Source organism: Spea bombifrons, chromosome 2 (assembly GCF_027358695.1).
Source record: "Spea bombifrons isolate aSpeBom1 chromosome 2, aSpeBom1.2.pri, whole genome shotgun sequence".
NCBI classification, from domain to species: domain Eukaryota; kingdom Metazoa; phylum Chordata; class Amphibia; order Anura; family Pelobatidae; genus Spea; species Spea bombifrons.
Window position 1 is genome coordinate 140,460,427 of NC_071088.1, and position 17,711 is coordinate 140,478,137.

Sequence of the window (17,711 nt, forward strand, 5' to 3'; positions counted from 1 at the left end):
GAGACGGAGAGAGGAGCGACGAGGACAGACCGCATGTATACCCGCCTGTCAGTGTGTTTGTGAGCTGGGGGTCTGTAATTATATACGCACAGTCACCTATAGATCCCTGTATACCCGCCTGTCAGTGTGTTTGTGAGCTGGGGGTCTGTAATTATATACACACAGTCACCTATAGATCCTTGTATACCCGTCGGTCAGTGTGTATGAGCTGGGGGTCTGTATTATATACACCCAGTCACCTATAGATCTCCATATACCCGCCTGTCAGTGTGTATGAGCTGGGGGGTCTGTAATTATACACACACACAGTCACCTATAGATCCCTGTATACCCACCTGTCAGTGTGTGAGAGCTGGGGGTCTGTAATTATATACACACAGTCACCTATAGATCCTGTATACTTATTTGTCAGTGTGCGTGTGAGTTGGGGGTCTGTATATACACACTGTCACCTATAGATTCCTGTATACCCATCCCTCACTGTGTATGTGAGTTGGGGGTCTGTATTTATATACACCCAGTCACCTATAGATCACTGTATACCTACCTGTCAGTGTATATGTGAGTTGGGGGTCTGTATTTATACACACCCAGTCACCTATAGATTCCTGTATACCCGCCTGTCAGTGTATATGTGAGTTAGGGGTCTGTATTTATATACACCCATTCACCTATTGATCCCTGTATACCTGCCTGCCAGTGTATATGTGAGTTGGGGGTCTGTGTTTATACACACAGTCACCTATAGATCCCTGTATCCCAGCTATCAGTGTGTGTGTGTGAGCTGACGGGGGCCTGAATATACACACACATTCGCCCATAGATCACTGTATAGCATCTCTGTTAGTATGTTGGGGATCTGTATATACACACAGTCCGCTACAGATCACCATATCCCCGTTGTCAGTGTGCATGTGAGCTGGCAGGGCCTGTGTGTGTGTGTATATAATTACACACACATTATAGATCACCATATCCCCTCTGTCCGTGTGTATAGGTCACTTTGTGTCTGGATTGGGTCTGTCTGCGTATAATCGGATACAGGACTGTATATTTATACTTTACTGTCACTTATAGGTTACAATGTTAATTCTTAGAGGGGGTGAGGCATGTTTAACATTCACATTTCTGTCCTATAGAGATCTCTACATACCTGTCTATATGTGCTTAGGCCTCTCCGTGGGTTGTAGTTTACAGTCTGTGTGTGTGACCCGGGGTCTCTGCGGTCACATATAGAACGCTCTGTGATTATTTATACATGGAGTGAATCGACTGTACGCTCGGTGATGTGTAGAGTTAATGTATACCTGAGGAAAGAGGCCTTCTACAGTCACATATAGAACTACACGCCCCCCCCCACACACACGTATGTGCAGTTACACAGCCCTGCGCAGGTACCGTATCCCAGCTGCTGCTGACCTGGTTTTCTTCCCGTCAGGTGTGTGTCGGAGCGTCGGTGAATCCCCTATGGATGTCGGTGGGATGTGACGGCGGTGACGCTGGAATGGCCCTCGTAGTCAGCGCTCTCCGCGGGATTGAAGCGCCGCCTCGCCTTTGATTTGGGAACGCTCTCCTCGGACTGGGTTCTGTCTCTTCCCTTATATTGGAAATCCATACCCGGGTGGCGTATATATTGTGTAGATGCCGCGGACCGGCTGAAGCGCGCCTCGGGTTACTATAGAAACGTATACAGGATTACGCGCTCACGCCGAAGACATGGATCTGTGGTCCAGGATGGGAGTGTGGATTCTATGCGCCACGTTACTGCAGCACGGACAGGCCGAGAAGCCTACGGGATCCCCCCCGGAGGAGTCCGTATTGACAGGTAAGGGGGGTCCGTATGGTCGCGGGTGATTCCTAGACGCCCCCGGCTTGGTGTTTTGGCACTTGGGGGGCTGGGATGTCCCCCCTGAGCCTTAAACATCTTATATTTGAGTTTATTCAGGGGTTTTTTGGTTTTGGTTTTTTCAGGTCATACAGTTATCTACATTTTCTACAGAACTGCGGCGTTTTTTTTTTTTATTTTCTTTCTTATAGAGAATGTTTTCTACCCTTTTTTATTTGTTGTTGTTTTCGCCTGTCGAGAGGCCGCGGCGGATACATTGTGTGCATCCGAGCCTGCGCGGGGGTTTGTGGAAAGCTGCGGCATTGTGAAGTTCCTGTTAACGTAAACTTTTAATTTTAAACCTGTCAATCATCTTTTCCTTGTTGGAACGTTGGGATAACAGAAAAAACCTCTTGGGAGTCCGCGGCACAGAAGTCCCTTCTTCACATTCTAAATTGTGTGAAGGCATTTGCCCCTTTAAATACCCCAGGGTGCTGCCTCCTGCGGCTGCTGCACGGGTCAGGCAGGTGTCCGGGTCCTGCGAAAAAGTTTTCCCCGGGTTCTGCGATTGTTAATTGCCCCGGTGGGTAGAATTTCGGGGCTAGGTATAGATTTGCCTCGACGTGATCCCTGGTGGCCACCGGTGCTTCAGTGGGGGCAGGGCGTCCGTAGGGGCAGTTGTGGTTCTGCTGGGGTGTTACATGCAGCCGGAGAGCTACGCGTTTATCACCCTCAGCCAGCCGCTGGTGGCAGCTGATGGGGTCTGTAGCCAGCTGCGTCCGAGGGGAAGGTAGAGGGAGCCCACAATGACCGTGCAAAAATAAATTGTTCCCTTCCGGTGTTAGCGAATGTTGCCCGTCCGGTCTCGGTGTCCCGCCGGGGCGTTTAAGGGCCGTTCAGGGGCCGGCGTTGGGATCTCCTCTGTCCGACCGGGGGGCCGGTGCTGCGGCACACATGGTGGGGTCGTCGGGTTCTTGTGTGGCCCCCGTGTTGGGCGGCAGCCTGCAGACATAATGTGGATGATGGGATTTAACCCCTTGTTGGTCGGGGCGTTTACAGGAAGCTTGCCGGCCGGCGGCACCGATGTGATGTTATGGGCTTCGGCCCCGGTTACAAGCAGTTACTGGGAGCACTGGAGTGAACTGGTTTAACGCTGCGTGTGCCGCAGAGCACGTAGCCCCATGATCTGTGTTAACTGTTTAATAGCCTGGGGGGGTGGCCTTGTCCCGGAGAAATTGCCCCTGAGCTGCGATGCCACGAAAACACGACTGATTGCTGCGGGACTGGGGCAGGAAGGCGGATTAACTGCCCCTTTAAGCTCCCTCCCGCCCCGCCAGGCGGTGATTAATGGCTTCTGCGATTAAATCTCTTCATAGAAAGGTTATCGGAAACTCGAAGCATTCCAGCCTTTAGTGGATTACAACTCCTATCACACTCAGCCAACCCGTGCTTGCTGGGGGCTGATGAGACTTGGACCCCAGGATTAGGTGGATCTGCGGCACGTCGTTGGAGGGGGGTTCAGTTAGACAGCCCGGTCACCGTGCCATTGTCAGTTTAATTTATTGCCCCCGGTCCATGCTGTTATATCGGGTTCCTCTCTGGCTGCCGAGGGGTTAAGTGCTAATTTTAGGTCTCTTCCTAACAGCTGAGGGGACGGTCACTAAATCGTCACCAGGTGTCTGATCCGTGAGACCTCAGACATGCGGGACAGCTGCCAGGGCGCCCCCCCGGGGGCAGATCTCTGGAGCATCGAAGAAAGGGCTGCGCTGGAGAATTTACCCCTCCCTGGGGCTGATCTCCAGGGAGCCTCGAAGGGCCGGAGAATTTACCCCTCGGCAAAAAAAAAAGTAACTCAAAAAGTTCCAGCAGCGTCTGTACGGTGACCCTCGCTGTATAATCCGGACACTTCCCCGCTTTCCAGCGGCCCCATCCGGCCCCCGGCCCGTCACCCGTTTCTCCTGCTGTAACGACTCAAACCTTAATCAGTCGTTGGTCTCGTCTTAGATTCAGGAGCCGTATGTCTATCCCATGCATGTTTAATCCCCTCACTGTATTACCCTCTACCGCTTCTGCTGGGAGGCTGTTCCACTTATCTACCACCCTTCCAGTAAAGTAAAACGTTCTTCCGTTCCATCTCAGTCTCGGACCCTCTAGTGTTAGATTCCCGTCTCTCGTTGTAACTTTTCCCTCCTGTCCTTTATTTAACCGCTTTATGAATAGAAACGTATCTCTCTCTCTAAGGTTATTTTTAGTGTTCACGATGACTATAATGATTTTATAAATAAAGTTTTGTCTGTTTATTTGGTCGCCGCGTTTCGCCGGCTTTCTCCGCCGCATGTGTCGGTTGCGAGTGTTTTTATTGCCCCACTTGCTACGTTGTGACAGCGGGAGGGGAGCCGGCTGCCGGGGGGGCTGTCTGCCGGGAAGCCGCTTGCAAGATTTGTAATAAGGAAGTTACTCTGTTGCTGGGTTGCTGTGGTCACCCGCATGGGGGGCAGGAAAGGGGCTTTTAAATTTAACCCTTGTAATGGTGGCACCCACTTTATTTTGACATTCATGAAATCATTGAGCCCTCCGTGTCGTATTTGTATCAAGGAGATCTGGACACATTTCTGCTGCCCCGAGTTACTCTCGCTGAACATGCGCGATGTATACGTTGTATCGGGGGGGTATGGTGGGCTACGGGGCAGTACAGGGCTCGCCTTTGGTTTTGCTGTGTGACTCGTTCCATGTCACTCGCTGGCGGCAGTGATTGCAAGCTCCTGGGGCATCTCGCAGGGCCGTATAAACCGCGAGGCTGTCTGTCGTTCTAGATAAAGCTCGTGTGGAGTAGGACGAGATCTTCCATCGCTGGTTTCCTCCGTGCGTTTCTGTACGGGGATGCCTGTGTCATGTATAATGTATAATGTCGTCTTTCTGACAGACCCTGTATGACCACAGGGACCCGGTGCAACATCTTTGCCTCCCAAACAGCCTGTGCGACATCTGTGCCCCCCCCCCCCGCGCGGCCTGCCTGTGGGGGACAGGGAGAGTGTGTGAGAGATCGGTCTGGATGCGGTGGGTATTACCACAGACAGGTCACACGGGTGGCCCGGGCTGCCTAGGGTCGTGGTTTGGCTTGCGACCCCTGTGGCCCTTATTGTTTGGCCCCTGCGGTGATTGGATTATAAATTCTCCTTTAAGGGGAAGCGGTGCTGCCCGCAGAAGTGCTGCCAATGAGCGGCGTCTGTCTCCCCAGCTGTCGGCGGCGGGGACCGCCAGTGCTTGTTACTGACGGCCGAAGTCCTGCTGAAAGATGTATAATTGATTTGGCGCGGCAACAAATTCCGCATCCGTGCGGCGGCCGAGCGTGACTTCATTACGGACCGGGGCGGGTGATGCCCCCGGGGCGGGTGATGCCGTCAGACATCGCCCTGGCCTCGTGCTTCCCGCCGGTCGCCGCGGTGACATCTGGGGCGCAGGAATTTTGGGTGTCCGGAAGCCGTTGTTTAGATGGAACGCTCTCTTCTGACTGCTTTGTTGTCGGATGAACCTCTCTCTGCGTCTCCGGAGCGTCTCATGCCAGGCAGGAAGGGGTGGGGGGTTTCCTGGGGTAGATTAAAAAAATTAACCCCTTCCTCCGTCCCGTCTCCACAGACCTGCCACGGGTCTCGTTATCACGTGGTTTATATTATTCCGGTCTCGGTAAATCTGGGGGAGCGAGAACCTTCCGGACCTTCTTCCTTCCCATGCGTCAGCAGGTGGGACCCGAGAGACCGCGGTGTCCGTGTGAGCTCATTGGCCGACACCCGCCGCGGTGTCCGTGTGAGCTCATTGGCTGACACCCGCCGCGGTGTCCGTGTGAGCTCATTGGCCGACACCCGCCGCGGTGTCCGTGTGAGCTCATTGGCCAACACCCGCCGAGGGGTCCGTGTGAGCTCATTGCCCGACACCCGCCGAGGGGTCCGTGTGAGCTCATTGGCCGACACCCGCCGAGGATGTGATTTAATCAGGCTATTGATGCGGTTGCCATGGAAACAGGATCCATGTAATAAAAATGATGATAAGAATAATAATGTTTGCCCCGGCATGATGCGTAGATTCAGATCCTGCACGTTGCTGTTCGGTCGTCGGTTGGCGATCGCTGGACGGATGTGTGTGGGGGGTATCTCTAGCAGGAAGGGGTTAAAGCCGCAGTTACCGTCTCGGCTGGGTTGTGGAAGTTGTGATCGTATCGCGAAGCATCGTCGCCACGCTGCAGATCACCGGGTTACGGAGAAAAGGCCATACCGGCCGGAAGTTTTCAAAGTTGTCTCGTTACCATAGCGACCAGCGGAATGTTGCTGCTGATTGGAACATTCCGTTGTGGCGGTCGGGCCGGCCGCTGCTCGCGCTCCGCTTTGTTCCGTTAACGGCTTTTATTATTTTTATCTCATGGTTTTTTGGCGGGTATTAACCCTTAAGGGGGATCGGGCCACCTCAGGAGTTGTAAGCTCACGAGACAAAACGCGCTGCCGCAGATAACACTTTCAGGTACCGCGTCGGTGCGACATTGTGGGGTCTGGCGAGCGGTAATAATACCTGGCGGACCCCCGCTGCCGGGACACTAAATATATTGTTACCCCTCTGCCCTGAAAGCCCCAGTGTGTGGCCGGTAACCATGTAAAGAGGGTTGCGGACGGGGAGGAATTACTGTCTAGCAGTCTGCGGGGTTTATACCCGGGATATAAGGGATATTGTATCCCCGCATTAACACGGACCCTCCCGGAAACCCATGCGTATAGATTAGACTGCAAGCTCTCCGGACCAGGGATCTCCCCTCCGTCTATTATATGTGATGGCTGCTTTTCACTCTCTATTGTAACCGCGATACGGCGTCTGCTGGTGCCATCTAAGTAAATGCATGTCGGCATGTATAGGGTTTGCCCCCAGCCCCCCCCTGCTGGTGCTCCTCGAGCTGCAGTCCCACTGTGCGCCCCGAGGCCGGGAGAGGCGAGGTGACCGTCGGGGATGTCTCGGCGAGCCCTGCGACTGCCGCGCTGTCTCAAAGAGACCACCGTGTGCAGAGCCCCAGAGCTCATGCGCGCCGTCAGCTCCTGATGGGCTGTAGGCACTGCCGCCCATTGTAGATTGTAAGCTCCCAGGATCAGAGTCCTCGTCCCTTTCTATACGATACGTCTTAACGTAGATTGCAAGCTTCGAGGGCCGGCGGTGCCGCTTGGTGTGTGAATCCGGGCTCGGTTACCAGCCGAACCCTTACAGTCTGGGTCTATTTTAAAGAAAAAATGCGCGTTAGTGGAAGGGAGAGCGGTGTTTCTGGAATAAACCGGAATCCGCGGATTTAACATTTTTGGTATCAGTTTGTCGGAATTTGTTATATACAGAGAGAAAACCTAAAGCCCCCCTTAATTCATCATGTGCCTCACTTATAGATATACCCCCCTGCCCCCAGACTCCCTGGTGTCTAGTGGGGGCTGCCGGTGGGGGTCTGTGTGATGCGGACCCCCATCCGTCGGGGTTCTATGACGGAGCGGCAGAGGGCGACACGAGCCGAGCGTCCCTGCGCTAAACCCCGATCGTGGGCCGCAAGTCTTAAAAGTCTGTGTGGGGGGGGGCAAAGTGCGGCCTATAATCCGAACGTTACGGTAAATCTCTCTGATCCTCGGGATCTCTGGATCTTCCTCGTGGATTCCGTGGCTGCGAGCGACGGCGTCCAGAGATCTCCCGCCAATAAAACAGAGGCCCGCGGAGAGCGAGCGGCGGGGGCCTCACCTCTCAGTCCCAGAATAATAAAATATAAATAATAATCTAATAATACTAATAATAATATAATAATAATACTAATAATAATATACATAATAATATAATAATAATACTAATAATAATATAAATAATATTATAATATAACTAATAATATTATAATACTAATAATATAAATAATAATATAATATAAATAATTAATAATAATATAATAATAATACTAATAATAATATAATAATAATACTAATAATAATATACATAATAATATAATAATAATACTAATAATAATATAATAATAATACTAATAATAATATACATAATAATATAATAATAATACTAATAATAATATAAATAATATTATAATATAACTAATAATATTATAATACTAATAATATAAATAATATAATATAAATAATTAATAATAATATAATAATAATACTAATAATAATATAATAATAATATAATATACATATTATTTGTATATCGCCGTCATACTCCGCAGCGCTGTACAATGATTAAATATCACATAATAATTTGGACGGAGACAAATGAGGGCTCTGCTCCCAGGAGCTTACAGTCTAGAAGACAATTTAACCATCGCTTTGCCGCCCTGGCACTGACTGAATACATTGAAGGGTTGCTGGGTGATTGTCCCGCGGGGGGGGCAGGTTAATGTTCTCTTTATGATGTATTTCAGGATTCTGAAGTCCCTTTGCTTTGTTTCGGGCTCCGTCGGTTTATCCGGAGCGGGGCCGGCGGGACCTTCGTTAATAAATCCAATTAGTGATGTAATCGCGGCCCCTCTCTTTCTGGGTCACCGTCCTCTTTTTGTCTCTAATAATCAGGTCTCTCTCTCTTCGTCCCCTCCTCGCTCCGTGTCTAGCGCTCTCTCGCTCTGTGCCTCGCACTCACTCTGTGCCGCTCTCTCTCGCACTCTCTCGCTCTGTGCCGCTCTCTCTCACTCTCTCGCTCTGTGTCTTGCACTCTCTCGCTCTCTCTCACACGCTGATGGCTGTCACACGAGTAACTCTTAACATGGCGGGTGGTAAAACTCCTTTATGGAGCTTAAAGGGTTAAAGCTTGATTTCTCCCTCATTGTGCTGCCCCCGGCCTGCCTGATGGGGGTATATTCCTAGGGAAACGTGCGCGACAAAAAAGCTGTCCAAAGGGGCCACCGGCAACAACCCCCCCAATAAAACCCCCCTTTAAGGGTCATTTGCAGGTTTCTTACTTTCCCAAACTGCGTGACTTTGCGTTTATCAGTGTGTAATCGCATCCGTTGGAGTCGGGAGAGACTCCGGCCGCGGCTGTCCGTTCGGTGAGCGGCGGTGAAACGCAGCGTGATGAGTAAAGCATACGCTGCGGGTTTTTCTGATCCCGCAGAATGTGAAGAAATCCTTTCCTCTGCCGCCCAACGCGCTTCATTCCCGTTCTAACCGTACGAAGCCTCCAGTGCATCCGCCGCCCGCTCGCTGCCCTCTGACGCCAGTCGCTGGTCTCGTCTTAGATTCAGGAGTCGTATGTCTATCCCATGCATGTTTAATACCCTCACTGTATTACCCTCTACCACCTCTGCTGGGAGGCTGTTCCACTTGACTATCCATATGCCTCTCCCATGCACGTTTAATCCCCTCGCTGTATCAGCCTCTGCCCAGCGCCGGACCGCAGATGGCCGGGAGGTTCTGGCACTTTAAGGCCAGCGGCCGACGGCCGCGAATATCCAGCCGCTGACCGCACGCTGGAGCCCCCGGTCTGATGCTGAAGCGGGGTGGGGTGGCTCTGTTGACCAGCGTCCCACTGGGCTTTTATCCTGCCAGATGGCCAGTCTGGGCCTGCCTCTACCACTTCTTCTGGGAAGCAGTTCAACTTATCTACCACCCTCAGTACAGTAACATCCAACCATTTAGGGCGACCAGTCTCGACTGGCCTGTTGGTTCCGGCTTTATCTGTATATCAGGCGCTGCGCAGGAAGGGGTTAACCTGTCTGGGGCCGCGCTCGGCGTTGTTACCATGTTTAGGTATGTGGAGGGCGGATTAGTTCACTTAATTAAAGCTGCGATCAGAGAGAATAAACATTTTATCTCTGACCATGAAACCTGGCGTTCTACAGCGTCTCGGGAGGCTGCCGGGGATAGCGAGACTCGCGGGTCACATCCATCCCATCCCCGGGCTGCGCATGTTACTAAAGCGGGGGCCAGTCTGCAAACATACTGTATACAGCGCTGGGGGGGTTATATTACTGTATACAGGGCTGGGGGGTTATATTACTGTATACAGCGCGGGGGTTATACAGCGCTAGGGGGGGTTATATTACTGTATACAGCGCTGGGGGTTTATATTACTGTATACAGCGCTGGGGGTTATATTACTGTATACAGCGCTGGGGGTTATATTACTGTATACAGCGCTGGGGGTTATATTACTGTATACAGCGCTGGGGGGTTATATTACTGTATACAGCGCTGGGGGTTATATTACTGTATACAGCGCTGGGGGTTATATTACTGTATACAGCGCTGGGGGGTTATATTACTGTATACAGCGCTGGGGGGGTTATATTACTGTATACAGCGCTGGGGGGGTTATATTACTGTATACAGCGCTGGGGGGTTATATTACGGTATGTTGGGGTAAATACCAGGTATATATATATTTGTAATATATAGTGCTGGGGGGGTTATATTACGTTATATAGCACCGGCAAAGACCCGGAGTCTTTCTGTCTCTGATTCGGGTTACCCGTCCCCCGTAAACACAGTGATGTGATCCGGCTCCTGGTGCAGCAGGACGTTACCTCCTCTCCTGGCAGGCGGATTTGGCAGAGTGAGGGAGAGGCGGCTGCCGGCTGCGTTGTGCAAACAGCGTGGGTGCGACCGCCTATTGTGTTCCGGGAGCGATCCCTGAAAATGTAAACATCGGGAGCTTTACGAGGGCGACATTCGCTGCGGCTGAGAGACTCGGAACCGGCAGAACCCGGCGGGGCCCCAGAACCGCGTGCCCTGCTCCCGGGGGCCCGTACAACTCAACGGCTCTATGTAGTGACCATGTGACCCGGGGGACTTATAACCCCAAAGCCCCATCTAACATATTACATCGCAGTACAGCATGCAGTGGGTTAAACGCTTTGAGTGGATATTGCCCATTCATTGTTTCGTGGTTGGACGCTTAGAGTGTGAGCTTCGTGGGGTATTTCCTGCCCTCGTGGGGCCAGCTGCTTGTTGATTGGGTGATGGTTGGATGCCCGCAGGAGCCTTCTCATTACTCTCAGCCGTTTAGACGCCCGAAACAATGAAAATATTTCTGCCCCGAATATCCACCCCCCATTCCTGTACCTGTTGGATCGCGCCACTGGGTCACCTGACACTCCTGTTACAGAACCTTTCATACAGGTGCGTCCTGATGACCGGTCGCGGCCCCGCAGAACATGCCGGCCCCCATGTGGCCCCCGTCTAGTCGCCCATTTCTTCTGCTGTAAAGAGTCAAACCTTAATCAGTCGTTGGACTCGTCTTAGATTCAGGAGCCGGATGTCTATCCCATGCATGTTTAATCCCCTCGCTGTATTACCCTCTACCACCCCCCCTCGACCCTTCTAATTCTCTGATAATAAAATTGTGTTTTTGTGTTATGTGTAAACCTGTAACCGTATGGGGTGGTGTTACACCCCGTGTTTGGGGTAAATACCCCCGGCTGCGCGATGGAGGATTAAGAACTTGGCAGGCAGATTGTCTGCAGTGACCCGGATGGGGGTGATCCTTATCTACACGGCCGCTGGGGGCAAGTGCTGAGCTCGCAGTGGGGACGAAATGAACTGCGTCCAAACATAGAGAAGCTGGCGGGGCCTCGCTTGGTTCTGCCTGTTACTGGTGACGGGAGGTGTGCGGGGCTCGCTTGGTTCTGGCTGGTACTGGTGACGGGAGGTGTGCGGGGCTCGCTTGGTTCTGGCTGGTACTGGTGATGGGAGGTGTGCGAGGCTCGCTTGGTTCTGGCTGGTACTGGTGACGGGAGGTGTGAGAGGCTCGCTTGGTTCTGCCTGGTGCTGGTGACGGGAGGTGTGCGGGGCTCGCTTGGTTCTGGCTGGTACTGGTGACGGGAGGTGTGAGAGGCTCGCTTGGTTCTGCCTGGTACTGGTGACGGGAGGTTTGCGAGGCTCGCTTGGTTCTGCCTGGTACTGGTGACGGGAGGTGTGCGGGGCTCGCTTGGTTCTGCCTGGTACTGGTGACGGGAGGTGTGCGGGCCTCGCTTGGTTCTGCCTGGTACTGGTGACGGGGGGGTGTGCGAGGCTCGCTTGGTTCTGGCTGGTACTGGTGACGGGAGGTGTGCGAGGCTCGCTTGGTTATGCCTGGCACTGGTGACGGGAGGTGTGCGGGCCTCGCTTGGTTCTGGCTGGTACTGGTGACGGGAGGTGTGCGAGGCTCGCTTGGTTCTGGCTGGTAGTGGTGATGGGAGGTGTGCGAGGCTCGCTTGGTTCTGCCTGGTACTGGTGACGGGAGGTGTGCGAGGCTCGCTTGGTTCTGGCTGGTACTGGTGATGGGAGGTTTGCGAGGCTCGCTTGGTTCTGGCTGGTACTGGTGACGGGAGGTGTGAGAGGCTCGCTTGGTTCTGCCTGGTACTGGTGACGGGGGGTGTGCGAGGCTCGCTTGGTTCTGGCTGGTACTGGTGACGGGAGGTGTGCGGGCCTCGCTTGGTTCTGGCTGGTACTGGTGACGGGAGGTGTGCGAGGCTCGCTTGTTTCTGGCTGGTACTGGTGACGGGAGGTGTGTGAGGCCCGCTTGGTTCTGGCTGGTACTGGTGATGGGAGGTTTGCGAGGCTCGCTTGGTTCTGCCTGGTACTGGTGACGGGAGGTGTGCGAGGCTCGCTTGGTTCTGCCTGGTACTGGTGACGGGAGGTGTGCGGGGCTCGCTTGGTTCTGGCTGGTACTGGTGACGGGAGGTGTGCGGGGCTCGCTTGGTTCTGGCTGGTACTGGTGATGGGAGGTGTGCGAGGCTCGCTTGGTTCTGGCTGGTACTGGTGACGGGAGGTGTGAGAGGCTCGCTTGGTTCTGCCTGGTGCTGGTGACGGGAGGTGTGCGAGGCTCGCTTGGTTCTGGCTGGTACTGGTGACGGGAGGTGTGCGAGGCTCGCTTGGTTCTGCCTGGTACTGGTGACGGGAGGTGTGCGAGGCTCGCTTGGTTCTGCCTGGTACTGGTGACGGGAGGTGTGCGAGGCTCGCTTGGTTCTGGCTGGTACTGGTGACGGGAGGTGTGCGGGCCTCGCTTGGTTCTGGCTGGTACTGGTGATGGAAGGTGTGCGAGGCTCGCTTGGTTCTGGCTGGTACTGGTGACGGGAGGTGTGAGAGGCTCGCTTGGTTCTGCCTGGTGCTGGTGACGGGAGGTGTGCGAGGCTCGCTTGGTTCTGGCTGGTACTGGTGACGGGAGGTGTGCGAGGCTCGCTTGGTTCTGCCTGGTACTGGTGACAGGAGGTGTGCAAGGCTCACTTGGTTCTGCCTGGTACTGGTGACGGGAGGTGTGAGAGGCTCGCTTGGTTCTGCCTGGTACTGGTGACGGGAGGTGTGCGGGCCTCGCTTGGTTCTGCCTGGTACTGGTGACGGGAGGTGTGCGAGGCTCGCTTGGTTCTGGCTGGTACTGGTGACGGGAGGTGTGCGGGGCTCGCTTGGTTCTGCCTGGTGCTGGTGACGGGATGTGTGCGAGGCTCACTTGGTTCTGCCTGTGTGTTATAGAAGTGATGTAGGGCACCGTCTGCTTAATGTGCCGCTGACAGCCGGATAATTAGCTGTTTGTGTTTGAAGCGAGCATTGGATGCCGGTAACGGCCCTCTGCACACATCTGCCGGACCCGATAATCACCCCCCCCCAGCATCTATAGATGGTTAATGCATAGAGACCGGCCGCGGTGTCACAAGCTGAGCTGAGGTCACCAAAATCGGGTACGTTTTGGGCAGCGCACGCTGCCGGTTGCTGCGCCAGTTTAGGTGTCTTTTCTGTGCAGAGATACACTGGAGTGCGACTTCCTGTTCAGGGTTTGGCGCTTCCTCCCACGGGTCGCCCTGTCTTTACTGTTTTTACATTGCTGAGAGGGAGTTGGATAAGGGGAGCGGACTCCCAGCAGAAGAGGTAGAGGATAATACAGTGAGGGGATTAAACATGCATGGGATAGACATATGGCTCCTGAATCTAAAGCGAGAACAACGACTGATGTTTTTCAGACTAGACGGGGGCCGGATGGGGCCGACCTGCCGGCATAACATAAACTGCATGCGTCTAGGTCTGGTTTCCAGTATGTGAGGTTCTGTGCCCGACACGCTCTTGCCCTCCGCCCCGGCCCCCCGCGTGTTGCCGCCCCCCCGTGTGTTGTTGCCCCCCGCGTATTGCCGCTGACGTTCCTGCACCCTTTTCTCGGCAGAGTTCTGTCTCATCGATCAGCTCCTGTGTCACCGGGAGGACGAGCTGCTCAGCTTCGAGGCCGTGATGAGTATCCACAAGCAGATGGACGACGACGCCAACGGGAACGTGGACGTGGAGGAGAGCGACGAGGTGAGTGTGGGGGGCGGCGCGGGGCTTCAGTTACCCCTCTAGGGCGGGTGGGCGCGAGGCTTCAGTTACCCCTCTAGGGCGGGCGCGAGGCTTCAGTTACCCCTCTGGGCCTTTTGTGCATCTCGCTTGCTGATTGGAAGAGGAGCCGGTCGGGGACAGGCTGCGACCAGAGGGGGATCGTTTTATCGGTTTGCCCTCCGACCTCTGCCGTCCCTATCTGCCCCCTGCCGTCCCTATCTGCCCCTGCTCATCCAGCCCGGTAGCTGGTTTTACCCCAGCCTCTCGTGTTTGATTGGCCGGACCTGTGTCTGCCGTGTCCGAATCCACCCCCCCCCCCTTTTGGTTGCCCTGACCCTGAGCGGCGGATCTGTGTCTCATCTTCTCCTCTGAGCACCGAGTTGGCTTTGGCTTGAAGGAGAGCGGGAAGGGGCTATCGCTTTACCCCGGCCCCTTCCGAGCTAAATATACAGGGCAACAGCTGAAGGCGCTGGGGGCAGGGGACGCGTGACGCAGCAAATAAACCTTCCCGGGGCAGCAGACGGCGTTAACCTTCACATGCTCTCCGCTGCCTGCAAATTCTCTTACTGCTTGAACCAGCTCTGCAGGAAGGCTGTTCCATGTAGCTACCATTCCCACTACAAGGGACAGGGCTTGGTTAAATAATAAACCGAATCGAACCTCTTCCCTCTCAATACTTCATCTTCCCGTATGAAATGGGGTGTCAGGGCGGAGGCTGTTGGGTGGCGGATCTGCCTCCTTAAACATAATTTACGTGTTTTGTATGGGGGTTAAATTCCCCTTCATAGACTCAACATGATAAATACAAAACACTTTGCCGTTCTTAGGCCTGCTTTACTTTTCTGAGGGTGGTAGCTGCGTGGATCAGCCTCCCAGCAGAAGTGGTAAAGGGTAATACAGTGAAGTGTTTGCCGTCCACGGGCGGCTCTCATGTCCACTTCTTCCTCTCTCCAGTTTCTGAGGGAAGATCTGAATTACCACGACCCCACGGTGAAGCACAGCACGTTCCACGGGGAGGACAAACTGATCAGCGTCGAAGATCTGTGGAATACCTGGAAGTCCTCAGAAGGTGAGAGACGGAGTCTTATCCGCTGGGGGGCAGATTCACGCCCGGAAGCCCCGTGCCGATGTTAAGGTTCTGTTTATTTATAACCTGGCCCCCAGGGCCGAGCCTCAGAGCCAAGATAATTGTGTGTGTTTTATGTGGACGGCCCCGTGCAGACCCCTCTGTCTCCTGAATGTGACCCCAACTGCGGTACCCAAACTGCCCCTGCAGCCTCCTGCCCAATAAGTGGGGTATTTGGAAGAATAATGGGCTGTAGAACCCTACGATACCCTCATGCCCAGCAAACATTCTGACCTCCTAGAAAAGAGGGGCATCAGGGGAGGAATAAGGGGCACAGAGAGTGACTGGACACACTAAACTGTGACATTGGGAGCTATGCTTCTCTTTCTCTGACCCTGAAGGTGTCTTAATCGGATATCCTAAAACATGGTGTTTATTACCCCAGGGCAGTTACGGGGGGGGGGTTATCTCCCGGTTTTTGTGTATCTTCTCTGCTATTTTAAGCCCCTCAGCTGACACTCATTGGAACGGAAGCTTCCGGCGCCTCCATGCCGGGGTCACGTTTCAATGAATGAACCCCTGTGGCCCCGGGCAGCACCCAGAGATGTGGCCGGTAGCGGGATGTGGCTCCGTGATGTACTGACGGCTCGTTGCCAGGCGCTCTGCACTGATATGGGCTGCGGTGCCCCTATCTGGAGATACAAATGGTGACCACTTCCTATGGCGGGCTCTGCGGGGGAAGCATGCCCCCTCCTGATACCCGCGGATTCATTATCTGCCCCGCACGGCAACTCGCAGACCATACACACACTGTATTCCATAGGAGATGCTCTGCGGGAAAATGTCAGAGACCCCTTATCTTCTGCAAGATAATGAGCTGCACCTCCCGGCTTCACCCCTACACGACATGTGATGTCAAAGGGGGTATTCACTAAAACATCATATCAGAGTATATAATATGAGGAATATACAGGATATAACGGGTTATAATGACGGGATTAGTTATACGGCCGGAGAGTATATAATATATAATATGAGGAATATACAGCATATAACGGGTTATAAGGACGGGATTAGTTATACGGCCGGAGAGTATATAATATATAATATGAGGAATATACAGCATATAACGGGTTATAAGGACGGGATTAGTTATACGGGGAGAGTATATAATATGAGGAATATACAGGGATATAACGGTTTATAAGGACGGGATTAGTTATACGGCCGGGGAGTATATAATATATAATATGAGGAATATACAGGATATAACGGGTTATAATGACGGGATTAGTTATACGGCCGGAGAGTATATAATATATAATATGAGGAATATACAGCATATAACGGGTTATAAGGACGGGATTAGTTATACGGCCGGAGAGTATATAATATATAATATGAGGAATATACAGGATATAACGGGTTATAAGGACGGGATTAGTTATACGGGGGGAGAGTATATAATATATAATATGAGAAATATACAGGATATAACGGGTTATAAGGATAGGATTAGTAATACGGCCGGAGAGTATATAATATATAATATGAGGAATATACAGCATATAACGGGTTATAAGGACGGGATTAGTTATACGGGGGGAGAGTATATAATAGATAATATGAGGAATATACAGGGATATAACGGGTTATAAGGACGGGATTAGTTATACGGGGGGAGAGTATATAATATATAATATGAGGAATATACAGGATATAACTGGTTATAAGGAAGGGGTTAGTTATACGGGGGAGAGTATATAATATATAATATGAGGAATATACAGAATATAACGGGTTATAAGGACGGGATTAGTTATACGGGGGGGAGAGTATATAATATATAATATGAGGAATATACAGGATATAACAGGTTATAAGGACGGGATTAGTTATACGGGGGAGAGTATATAATATATAATATGAGGCATATACAGGGGTATAACGGGTTATAAGGACGGGATTAGTTATACGGGGGAGAGTATATAATATATAATATGAGGAATATACAGGGATATAACGGGTTATAAGGACGGGATTAGTTATACGGCCGGAGAGTATATAATATATAATATGGGGAATATACAGGGATATAACAGGTTATAAGGACGGGATTAGTTATACGGCGGGAGAGTATATAATATATAATATGAGGAATATACAGGATATAACGGGTTATAAGGACGGGATTAGTTATACGGGGGGAGAGTATATAATATATAATATATAATATGAGGAATATACAGGATATAACGGGTTATAAGGACGGGATTAGTTATACGGGGAGGAGAGTATATAATATGAGGAATATCCAGGGATGTAACGGGTTATAAGGATGGGATTAGTTATACGGCCGGAGAGTATATAATATGAGGAATATACAGGATATAACGGGTTATAAGGACGGGATTAGTTATACGGGGGGAGAGTATATAATATATAATATGAGGAATATACAGGATATAACGGGTTATAAGGACGGGATTAGTTATACGGGGGGAGAGTATATAATATATAATATGAGGAATAT

The 17,711-nt window shown here is 52.0% G+C and overlaps 1 protein-coding gene across 4 annotated transcripts in view; it reads left to right on the plus strand.

Annotated features, from left to right (window-relative positions):
- The first annotated feature begins 17 nt into the window (after positions 1-17).
- The window catches only part of STIM1 (stromal interaction molecule 1), a 33,584-nt gene continuing 15,890 nt past the window's right edge, over positions 18-17,711 (plus strand). For 2 of the 4 annotated variants that reach the window (XM_053456740.1, XM_053456739.1), the window contains exons 1-4: positions 19-35; positions 1,439-1,825; positions 13,964-14,094; positions 15,067-15,181. In XM_053456740.1, the coding sequence (XP_053312715.1) occupies positions 1,717-1,825; positions 13,964-14,094; positions 15,067-15,181 (355 nt within the window). In that variant the 5' untranslated portion in view covers positions 19-35; positions 1,439-1,716. Of the gene's footprint in view, positions 36-1,438; positions 1,826-13,963; positions 14,095-15,066; positions 15,182-17,711 lie in introns of all 4 variants that reach the window. The other 2 variants (XM_053456738.1, XM_053456741.1) reach the window with 2 other exon arrangements.